The 12,484-nt window shown below is 39.8% G+C and overlaps 1 protein-coding gene across 1 annotated transcript; it reads left to right on the plus strand.

Moving 5' to 3' along the window:
• Positions 1 to 11,325: 11,325 nt before the first annotated feature.
• Positions 11,326 to 12,282, plus strand: LOC101656950 (olfactory receptor 7G2-like; the record flags this gene model as incomplete). The annotated part of the gene is made up of 1 exon (XM_030888262.1): positions 11,326 to 12,282. A coding segment is annotated over one exon (957 nt), but the record flags the coding sequence as incomplete, so codon positions are not given.
• Between the last annotated feature and the right edge of the window lie 202 nt (positions 12,283 to 12,484).

A 12,484-nucleotide genomic window follows, 5' to 3' on the forward strand; every position in this document is an offset into this window, starting at 1 on the left:
GCCAGTTCTCTACTCTCATCTCTCTACTCTGATGTTTTTAGTTAATGCAATTGTACATGTTTATTGAAAGAGGTTTTTAGTTTGGAGCAAATAATCTGTTCATGAATTCATTTTTATTTATTTTTTCTATATTGTAGAAGGAAATGCTTTATACCTCATTCTTTCAAGTGAATTGCCCAGTTGTCTTAAAAATGGTTATTGCATAAAACCCAACAATTCCTCTACTGTCTAAATAACCCAAAGAAATAAGAATCAGTACACAAACTGTCCTATTCTTGTTGTTTGGTGCCAAGGCATCAGCTCCGACTCATTGGGATGCTATGCATAACAAAATGAAGCACTACACGATCCTACACCAGGTTCACAGTTGTTCCTATGCCTGTGCCCATTGATGCAGCCACTGTGTCAATCCATCTTGTTGTGGGCCTTCCTTTGTTGTTGCCACCCCTCCACTTTACCAAACATGATGTCTTTCTTTAGGGACTGGTCCCTCCTGACAATATATCCAAAGTATATAAGATGATGTCTTGCCATACTTGCCACCAAGGAGCACTCTGGCCTTAATTCTTCCAAGACAGAGTGGTTTGTCCTTTTAGCAGTCCAGTGGAATTTCAATAATCTTCTCCAGGACCATAATTCACATGTATCTAGTCTTGACAGTCTTCCTTTTCAGGGTTCATGTATCACAAAATGGGCATATAACCCAAAGAACTAAAAAGGAGAGCACAATCAGACATATGTTCTTCCATGTTCATTACATTGCAGTTCAGAATAGCAAGAAAATCGAAACAAGTCCAAATGCCCATCAGTAGAAGAATGGATAAAAAGACACTGGTATACACACAGTGGACTATTAGCACATCCCTAGAGTATATACTTGAAACACCATTCTTCTTAATGAAGTTAGCCAATCACAAAAGGACAAATATTATATGTGTCTACTACTATAAGATAAACACCCAAATAAAGGTAGACCATAGCTTCCAAGGCATGTATTCTTCTAATCCAGTCCCCTAACCAGTGAGGTAGAGAGCCTACCTAGCATTCATGATATATTTATCACCCCCTCTAAATATATATCTTAAAAACCACTCTAAAAGAGGAGACCCCACCTCAGCTGAGGTCAATTTTTCAAGATGTGGGAAGAGGGAGAAGAAGATCATTCAGTTACTCCCACACAAAATTGGACAAGATCATTCAGTTACTCCCACACCAATCTAACAGATACTCCCACCAGAGTAATAAGGAAACCTTACTAGAAATCCAAGTCAATGGGGGATGTATGTCTCAGAGAAGGCAATTACCTCTCTGTTGGTAGGAAAATGGGAAGGAAAGGCCTCCAAATTGGGAGGGGAGGGGGGAGAAGGGGAGGAACACTTAACAATACTTATGTGAAACCCAATGGGAGAATATACCTGGAAATAGGATCCTAATTGAGCATTGTAACCTGGTTTCTATGTAGCACTCTGTGACCCAGTCTGTGCACTATAGACTACGAGGGTTTAGACTCTGTTGATTCAAGGTGCACAACATCCTTCATGGGCCACACCAGATGGACGCAATATAGAAAGTCCACTAAGTGCCTGGGCTTTCTCAAACTTACCTGTAGCCATTGAACTTAAAACTAAAACTCCATAGTGTTAGAAGCAGATGAATAGCTAATCCAATGCTTTGGACTTTAGTTCCATTCTCTTGCTTGGGGATGCACAAAGAATGGTGGCCTTCCATACTATTTTATTGCCTGTTTGTTTCATTATGACATGTCTTAGTCTGGTAGGCATGATTTTGCTACTATGAATTAATGGTATTGGAAGATTTTCCCTATTTTGTTGTGTGTAAATAGTGTATAGTCACTAGACTACACTACACTACAAAGAGTTTAATCTGTAAATGTCAATAATTCATAGCTGGCCTATACTTACATAATTTGATTTTTCTCTACAGTATATTGAATTCTATATCATTGGCTAAACTAATGACACTATCATCAATACATAGTGGCTACAAGTTGGGTTGCTAATTACAAGGTTAACAGTTTGAAACTACCAACCAGATCCCCAGGGGGAAGTATAAACTATTCTATTCCTATGAAGATTTTCAGGTTCAGAAACTCACATGGGCAGTTCTACCCTGTCACATAGGGGGGCTATGATTTAGTCTTACTTAAAAAGCTAGAATGTTCCTTTGATCACTAAGGTGTGCCTCACTCAAGCAATGGTATTCCCTATTTTGTCATGAGTGTGGAAGTTAGCTATTGAATAAAGAGGGAGGAAGAAGAAATGGGTTTGGATTGTGGTGCTGGAGAAGAATATGGAAAGTCCCATGGTCTACTAAAAGGACAAAAAATCTGTTTGGGAGGAATTAAGGCCAGAGTGCTCCTTAGAGGCAAGGAAATCTACTGATACAATGACTGTAGCAAGGGCTCAAACATAGGCACAATTGCAAGAATGGCACAAACCTGGGTAATGTTTCTTTCTGTTGTGCTTAAGGTCTACATGAGTCGGAGCTGACTCAAAGGCCCTGAATAACAACAAACAAAAAGAAGTCTTGTGTAGCAGATTTGCTCAATGCAATGTGTCATTTGATCTAGTGAATGTCACAGAAATATTGATTGTGGATCCCAACAAGACTTAATCTTTGACAACGTCAAACTTCTCTCCATTTATCATTAGGTTATCCATTCGTTTCAGTTGTGAACTTTGGGTCTTCTTTACATTGAGTTATAATCCAAACTGAAGACAACAATCCTTGTTCTTCTTCAGCAATAGGCTCAGTTCTTCCTCACTTTCAGCCAGTAAGATGGTGTCATTTCATATCAAAAGTGGTTAATAATCCTTCCTCCAATCCTGACACCCTATTCTTCTTCATATGATCCAGCTCCCTGTTTTCTAAGCATGTACATTTAATAATTATGGTCAGAGGATACAACCCTGACGCATACTTCCCTCTTACTAAGCTGGGCTGTATTCCCTGGTACTGTCAGCACATCTTCCTCTAGATGTATGACCAAGTTCTTCACGAACACGATGAAATGCTCTGGATTTCCATGCGACTCAAGGCTACCTTACTTAGTGATATTGAAACACTCAACTACGCCTTTGCATAGTTAATAAAGTACAAGTACAAATCTTTCTGGTGTTCTCTGTTCTCAACCAAGATTCATCTGACTTCAGCTCTGACACGTCTTTCTCTATTTCCTCTTTTGAAACTGGCCCAAATCTATAGCAGCTATCTCATTGTACTGCTATAAACACTGTTGGATGATCTGCAGTGAAGTTTGCTTGCATGTTATAGTGATAATATGGTTTAATAGTTGAGCATTCTGTTCGGTCATACTTCTTTGGAACGGGTACAAAGACGGATCTCTTCCAGTCGGTTAACCACGTAGCTGTGGTGAGGTCTGCGCTCACACTCCATTCAGTGGAAACATAGACAATAGCGCCCCTGGGTGGATTAGTGCCCTGCTACTCCAATGCCATTGTCTCCCTTTCTCCCTCCCCTTTCCCTTCTTTGTGTTGGAATTGCATGTATATTGTTTGGTTTGGCCTGCCCCCCACCCGTTTGCCTGTACCTCAACCTCTGCAGTGTGAGATAAGTGGCTTTTCTTCTATACCTGTGTCAATCGGGTCATAGCTAATGAGGCTTTTGTGTGGGCCTGGCGTCCTCCTGAGGATGCTGGGAACTCAACTTTTCCTCCCTGGAGATGAGACACATGTTCCCTGTAAGACATTCCTGTTGACAAGCCACATGGAGCTACACTGATGGAGCCAGAGCCCTGGAGTTGGAGGAGCCATGTGGATTGCCACACCAGCGTCGAAATGCTTCTACTGCCACTGGATCCCCAAGGATTTCCACTCACTGCCCTGTGATCTGCCTGCATTTGACGTCATTGCATGTGTTCTATGAGTCTGAAAAGTAATTTATAGACTGGAATTGGACATATCGGCTAATATCAGACTTATGGACTTGATCTGGCCTGGGCTGGGATGTTTTCTTAATATACTATTACTCTTTGATATAAAGCTCTCTCATATATATATGAGTGATTCTGGTTTTGTTTCTCTAGTCTACCCAGACTAATACAATACCTACTATGCTGATTACCCTTATCGCAGTGGACTCATGTTGTACCAGTCCTTTTGTGATTGGTTAACTTCACTTAGCATTATTTCATCCAATTTTCCCATGAGATGACGTGCTATATGTGATCCTTAGTGCTTTTTAGTGACACGTAGTACTGCATTGTCTGTATGTGCCAGAGTTTTCTAATCCACTCATCTATTTATCGATGGGAATTTAGGTTGTTTCCAATTCTTTGCAATTGTGAATTGCACAACAGTAAACACTGGAGTGCTGACGACTGGTGGTGCTCTATTTCTTACCTCTTGCAGGTATATGCCCAATGGAGGGATCGCTGGATCATAAGGTAAGTCAATTTACATTTGCTTTAAATATCACCAGATTGTTCTCCACAGAGCCTGTATTTAACTATAGGACAACCAGCAACAGAGGAGAGTTCCTATCTCGCTACATCCCCTCAAGCATTTGTTGTTCTCTGATTTTTTATTTGGGCTATCCTCAAGGGTGCTAGGTGGGATCTTATTGTTTTAATTTGCATTTTTCTGATAGCTAGTGATCAAAAGTATTTTCTCATATGTTAATTGCCCTTTCGGGTCTCCTCCCTAGTGAAACTTCTGTTCAGGTCTTTGGCCTAATTCCTCAGGGGGTTAACTGTTTTCTTCTTTTTACAGGCTAGAAGGGTATCGTAGATTTTAGTAATAAGGATTTTGTCTGTTGTGTCATTTCTAAAAATCCTCTCCTAGTCTGTGGGTTCTCTTGTTACTCTCTTGGTGAAGTCTTTCGATGCACACAGGTGTTTTATCCTTAGTTTATCCAACTTGTCGATTTCAACTTCACCTTTGTGTGTCCCCTTCCCTATTTCAGTTAGCCTATGTATTCCCTGCACCAAGGTTCTTAGGTTTTTCCTGATTCCTTTGTTGATGGTCCTGATAGTTTGGGGTTTTACTTCTAGGTTTGTGATCCACCTTGAGTTTGTTCTTGTGCATGGGGTGAGGTAAGGGTCTTGTTTCATTTTTCTACAGGAAGTTAGTTTTCTACAGGTCTTGTTTCATTTTTTCCAGCACCACTTGTTAAGAAGGGCATCCACTTTCCACTTGATGTTTTCTGGGCCCTTGTAGAAGATTGGTTGTCTATAGGCTGTTGGTTTTATTTCTGTATTTTCTGTTCTTTTCCATTGGTCTGAATATTTGTAATGATTCCACTGCGATGCTGCTTTGACCACTGTGGCTGTATAATAGGTGATAAAGTCTGGTTCAACTTTATCCTTCTTGAGAAGTTCTCTGCTAATTCTGGGCTTACTCCCTCTCCATATGAAATTGGTAGTCAACTTTTCCAATTCTTTGAAGAAGCTGTTGGTATTTTAATTTGGAGAGCATTAAACTTATATAGTGCCTTGGGTAGTATGGACATCTTTACTATATTGAGTTTTCTTATCCGTGAACATGGGCTATTCTTCCATTTGTGGAGGTTGCTTTTGTTTTCCTGTAGTAGGGCTCTATAATTTTCCTTGCATAAGTCTTTTTTTGTTTATTAGATGTATCCCTAGATATTTCAATTGGTTCTTGGCTATAGTGAAGGGTACTGCAATCTTAATGTCCTATTCCATGTTCTTCCTGGAAGCCATCTTGACAGAGCATCCATACTACTCTCTCAGGTTTTATTTTATTAAATAGGCATCCTGGGGGTGGGTGGAGCATAAACCATTGAAACAGTTACTAACAAAAATGTTGAAGGTCTAACTGTACACAGGTACCTTAAAAATGTTGTGGATATTTACTTTAAAAAAATCATTGAAAACTCTGTGCAGTTCTTTTCACCTAGAAACATTTATGGTCACCAGGAGTCAAACACAACTGATTGTGGTTCTACTTGAATCAGAATGCATTTTTCCTCTGTTTTCCTAGAAAAGAGTGCAAATTAGCAAATTCTCAGTCAACTTCACTGTCTTGTACTAAATTCAGTTTCAAGACGTTCACCTTCTATTGTGTAATATTGATACTGTCATAAATCCAGAATAAGTCAGCAGTTAGCTGGGTGCAGCACTTCCTTTGGCACTCTACTCCAAACTCTCAGGTGTTATTAGCTTATGATCATGGGTTTACACAGTGTCCAAACCACTAATAATCATTCAGCTATTTCATGTCAAGAAGCACTGCCTCTTCCTGTCGGGTTAAGAACCAACTCCCCTAGAAAATGTAGTCTGTATATCCTGACATTATTAAGCTTCCAGCTACCTTTTAAAAAAATGAAACATTGTTTAATTGCACTTTTTAAAACATCTGGGTAAGGATTTCTTCTATCTTAGAACATATAATTAATTACTAAAATTTGTTGTGAAGTCCAACAAATTAAAAATGATATTCAGATTGTTATCTGTATTATATCAATTCCACTTATTTTTATTTTTTTTAAATCATTTTATTGGGGGCTCATACTACTCTTATTACAATCTATCCATCCATTGTGTCAAGTACATTTGTACATGCGTTGTCATCATCATTATCAAAACATTATCTTTCTACTCGAGCCCTTGGTATCAGTTCCTCATTTTCCCTTCCTCCCCCACCCTCACTCCTTCCCTTACAAATGCTAGATAATATATAAATTATTATTTTTTCATGTCCTGCACTGTCTCCCTTCACCCAATTTTCTGTTGTCCGTCCCCCAGGGAGGGGTTATATGTAGATCATGGTGATCGGGTTCCCCCTTTCTCTCCACCTTCCCCTTACATTCCTGGTATCACTACTCTCATTATTGGTCATGAGGGGTAAATACATCCTGGATTCCCTGTGTTTCCAGCTCTTATCTGTACCAGTGTCCATGTTCTGGTCTAGCCAGATTTGTAAAGTAGAATTGGGATTACGATTGTGGGGGGCAGGAAGCATTAAAGAACCAGAGGAAAGTTCTGTTTCCTTTATGCTACACAGCACCCAACTGGCTCGTCTCCTCCCCCTGACCCTTCTGTAAGGGTATACCCAGTTGCCTACAGATGGGCCTTGGGTCTCCACTCTGCTCTCCCCCTCATACACAATGATAAGACTTTTTGTTCTTTGATGCCTGATACTTGATCTATCGACACTTTGTGATCACACAGGCTAGTGTGCTTCTTCCATATGGCTTTTGTTGTTTCTGAGCTAGATGGTTGCTTGAGAAGAATGGGAATTCCAAAACACTTTGCTGTGCTCCTGCAGAACTTTCCCTTCAATCAAGAGGCACCTGTGCAACCAGAACAAGGGAATCATGTATGGTATAAAATCAAGAAAGCGTGAGTCTTTGTTGTATTCTGTCACCATACTTATTCAACTTATATGATGAGCAAACAATCAGAGAAGCTGATTGTAGGAAACAGAATAGGGTTTCAGGATTAGAGGAAAGCTTATTAACAACCTGTGATATGTAAATGACACAAATCCTACTTGCTGAAATTGAGTAAGCTTGAAGCTCTTACTGATGAAGATTAATCTTTGGAGGCTTTGAAAAACTCAACGTAAAGAAGACAAATGGCCACTTGTTCACTTGTTGTTCCCTTGTTCCTGGGTTTGTTAACACCACTTCCTTCCCCCCCACCTCCCCCTCTCCCATGTCCCCCCAGATAGCTTGGAAGCAACAAAGCCCACATGGAAGAAGCACACCAGCCTCTGTGATCATGAGGTGTCAAAGGGATCAGTTATCAGGCATCAAAGAACAAAAAGTCATATCATTGTGAATGAGGGGGAGTGTGGAGTGGGGACCCAAAGCCCATGTGTAGGCAATTGGACATCCCCTTACAGAAGGGTCATGCGGGGAAGACGAGCCAGTCAGGGTCAGTGTAGCAACAATGAAACATACAACTTTTCTCTAGTTCTTAAATGCTTCCTCGTCCTCCCCACCCTACCCCACTATCATGATCCCAATTCTACGTTACAAATCTGGCTAGACCAGAGGATGGACACTGCTGCTGAGAGTAAACGGAAACACAGGGATTTCAGGAAGGATGATCCCTTCTGGACCAATGGTGAGAGTGGCAATACCTGGAGGGTGGAGGAAGGTGAGGCGGAAAGGGGGAACCGATTACAAGGATCTACATATAACCTCCTCCCTGGGGGATGGACAACAGAAAAGTGGGTGAAGGGAGATTTCGGTCAGTCTAAGATATGACAAAATAATAATTTATAATTTATCAAGGGTTTATGAGAATTGGAGGGTGGGGGAAGGAGGGAAAAAATGAGGAGCTGATATTAAGGGCTCAAGTAGAAAGAAAATGTTTTGAAAAGGCTGATGGCAACATATGTACAAGTGTACTTGACACAGTGGACGTACGTATTGTTGTAAGAGTTGTATGAGCCCCCCCCCCAAATAAAATGATTTAAAAAAATAGAAGACCACTGTCCTCACAGTAGGATCAACAGGCAACATCATGATAAATGGAGAAAAGGTGGAAATTGTGAAGATTTCATCTTGCTTGGGTCCAAAATCAATGCTAATGGAAGTAGGAATCAAGATGTCAAAAGATGTATTGCATTAGGTAAATCTTCTGCTCATGGCCTCTTTAGAGAATTGAATGCCAAAGGAAGAATAAATTGAAAAACCAAACAAACATATATCAAGGAATCGTTTTTGAGCTCACACTAAATTCAAGCTCCAATTTAAGAACAGTTAGTTCTTACATAATGTCATTTCTTGATACTCCTCTCGAGGAAGAAAACAGACAGGAGAAGAAATTTGATTGTTCCCTGCTATCAGATAAATTAGCGTCTGGGGTCTTGAAGGCTTGTCTCCTTACAAGCAGCCATCTAAGATGTCAACTAAGTCAACATGGAAGAAACACACCATCATCAGTCACTGAAGGATTATGAAGCATATAATGTAAAATTGAGGGGAGGAATTAGTATTAGAGCCTAATGTCTGAGAGTCTGGTTTGTAGAAGGCCATGGATGATAGTTGGAGCCCAAGATTCACTGGTGGAACTATACAGGAAATAAAATTCTGGTGAACTCCCTCTATCCCCAATTAAGGAATAGGAGGAAAGTGGTCACTAAATGGAGTGCATTATTGAGTTGAGTATAGAAGGTCAAAGGCAGAAGCCTGACTTAAACAGTTAAAGCTTGTTAGCACATTCCCTCTAGGATGCAAGCTAGACCTGATCTAGTTTCCAAAATCTAGAAAATTTGGGGGTTGTATTGTTTTGTCTGGTTTTTGATTGTTCATATTAGGGAGTATCTTGGGAGTGTTATATTGCAGGCGTCACCCGCTTGAAATTGTGGTATATGTTGTTTTTTTCTTTCATCTTTCAGGGTCTGAAAACCAGGACTGATGAACCTATAGAGCCACTGGATGGAATAAGAGTTTTGGGTGAGGGGAACACAGAACAGGTGGAGGGATGAAGCGGTGATGATGCTAAGGGGTCCATATAGAAAAAGACTGTTTTCAAACCTGATTGAGGTAACAAATGTACAGTTCTGCTGAGTGTGATTGAATTTATGGAATGATTTGCTATATTTATTCATCACAATTAATAAAAAAAGAAAAGCAAGTGTGCTACTTTGAAGACTAACCTGTACCTGATTCAAGATGTGGTATTTTCAGTTTCCTTGTATACATGTGAAAGTTGGATATTGAATAAGGAAGACTGAAGAAGAATTGATGCATTTGAATTGTGGTGCTGGAGAAAAATATTGAAAGTACCATGGACTGCTAAAGGGACAACTGATTCTGTCTTAGAGAAAGTATGCCTAAAATGCTCCTTAGAAACAAGGAATGTGGAACTTAGTTTTACATACTTTGGACATGTCAGGACCTCATGCTTGGTAAAATAAAGGGGCATCAAAGAAGAGAAATGTCCTCAAAAAGATGATTGACACATTGAATGCAGCAATGGACAAAGACATGGGAAAAATATGAGGATGATGGGCAGGGAAAATTTTCCTTCTATAGTGTATTGGGTCATGATGGATCAGAACCAACTCAATAGTACTTATTAGCAACAACATTGATTTCAGGGATCCTAATATCCTTGATGGAATATATATGTTTTTTGGTTGTAAAAATAAGGATGGCAATTTATTTGGGAAAATATGGCCGTGGATTGTATTCAATTTGTATGACATGGATATGAGCAGAAATAGGTTGGAAGAGATGAATGATATACAGCTGGTCTCATGGGGCCAAGGAATCAAAATTCTTCAATCCACCTCCTAAAGTTTGGTCTTTAAAGAGTTTTGCAGTCGTGGGATCACTGTGACAATAAATGGGTTTGGATAATGAGGCACATTGGATATTGAGCCTCATGGGACACAAGGACTGCAAATAGTCTGCCTGTGACATCTCACTGAAGATTCCTCCCCCTGTAAGAAGATAGAACACATCATTGTCTTCCACGAGATGATCCATTTGGCCCTGGACCCTAGAATTTCACTCAGATCCTGGGAACTTCGTAAGAACAAATCTTACATCTTCTCCATCCAAAGCACATGTCATTCATCTTTCCTTAGGAATGTCATTCAGGTAGGCAAAGTCCTCTAGTTAAAGTTTGGAAAGTAAGGTAGATGTTTTACTTAAGATTCATCCAGGACAATGCTGCATGTGGAAACAGTACATAGAGAAATTCTTAAAATCATGTGTTTTATGGGAAATTAGTGTGTCATTTTCTTGTCAGTTTTCTCTCTGTACCAATATCAAAGAGTTCTCAATCTACTAGTCACTTGATCTGCCTCTACAATAGCAAGGCATTTTTTTTCTTGTTGAGGCAATAACCTCAGCATTGGCAAACATGATGATTCCTGTAAGATTGTGTGATATATGCTAGCATTCTGATGGTGGTGTTAGAGGAAGATTTGGCGATAGAGGAAGATTTATCAGTTTCATTGTATCTTCTTAATGTTTGGTTTTGCTTATCCCTATTACCTAACCTCTTGGGACATGAATGGACTCAATAGGCTACCCCAACAGCCTTTATATTTCTACTGGTAAAGTTGACAACATTTTCAAATAATTGTAAAAACACAGGTAGTATAAATTTTATTGCTCCCATATATTCCTTTATAGAAAGAATAAATGTTGATGCTCTGCTGCATCCCTTTTATTAAAAAAAAAAACACCAAAAAACCTAAATACATGCATGTAGAAGGGCCCCTTTATTATTTATTTTCATGAAGGTCATTTATTCCTTGAAGATAATTTCAGCCTCTGGAGATACTGCCTCCGTATCTTACCAAAAACCAAACCAAAATAAAATAAAACAATTGGATTGTCTTGTTACCACATCTATCAATCAGATTCATCAACAATATAGAATCCAACAACCAAACGGGTGGTTCAAAATTACTTCTCCTGGGACTGACAGAGGATCCAGAACTACAGCCTTTCATCTTTAGCCTGTTCCTCATCATGTACTTGGTCACTGTCCTTGGAAATCTGCTCATTATCCTGGCTGTTAGCTCTGACTCTAAACTCCACACCCCTATGTACTTCTTTCTCTGCAATCTCTCTTTTACTGACATCTGCTTAAGCACGACTACCATCCCAAAGATGCTGGTGAACATCCAAACACGGAATCAGAGCATCACTTACATTGGCTGCCTCCACCAGATTTTCTTTGTCCTCATTTTTGGTGCTTTTGAAAACTTTCTTCTTGTAGCAATGGCCTATGACCGCTATGTAGCCATTTGTCACCCACTGAGGTACACAATCATCATGAATCCCTGCTTCTGTGGACTGTTGCTTTTACTTTCCTTCTGCATTAGTGTAATGCCAGCCCTGCTCCACAGCCTGATGGTTTTGCACCTGTCCTTCTGTACAGAACTGAGGATCCCTCAGTTCTTCTGTGAACTTCCTCAGGTCCTCAAAGTTGTCTGTTCCAGTGCCCGTATAAATAACATCTTGATATATTTTACCAATTGTACATTGGGTGGTGTTTCCTTCTCCGGAGTCATATTCTCTTACACTCGGATTGTCTCTGCTGTCTTAAGAATGCCATCATCTGGTGGGAAATATAAAGCTGTTTCCACCTGTGGGTCTCACCTCTCAGTTGTTTCTTTATTCTATGGAACAGGATTTGGTGTTTATTTCAGTTCTGCATTTACACTCTCTCCCAAGAAGACAGCACTAGCCTCAGTGATGTACATGGTGCTCCCTCAAATGATGAACCCTTTTATCTACAGCCTGAGGAACAGGGACATGAAGGTCAGCTTCAGAAAGCTCATTGGTAGGATCCCTTCTTTTTAGGGAGTGTGTGTGTTCTGGGTCAATTCACTAATTTCACAGACCTGTCACTGGTAAACTCTCCCTAGAAGTCAAAATGACAACCAAGCACATTTAGTTTCATGATCTTCAAATGGCATAATTATATTTTCTCTCTGTTTTTAGATGATTGTCAGCTATTCAAATACAATCAGCAAAGAAACCTTTAGTGTTAATATTTAGAAGA

This window comes from Echinops telfairi, unplaced genomic scaffold (genome assembly GCF_000313985.2).
Source record: "Echinops telfairi isolate 266 unplaced genomic scaffold, ASM31398v2 ScPeMD7_7459;HRSCAF=8497, whole genome shotgun sequence".
NCBI lineage: Eukaryota > Metazoa > Chordata > Mammalia > Afrosoricida > Tenrecidae > Echinops > Echinops telfairi.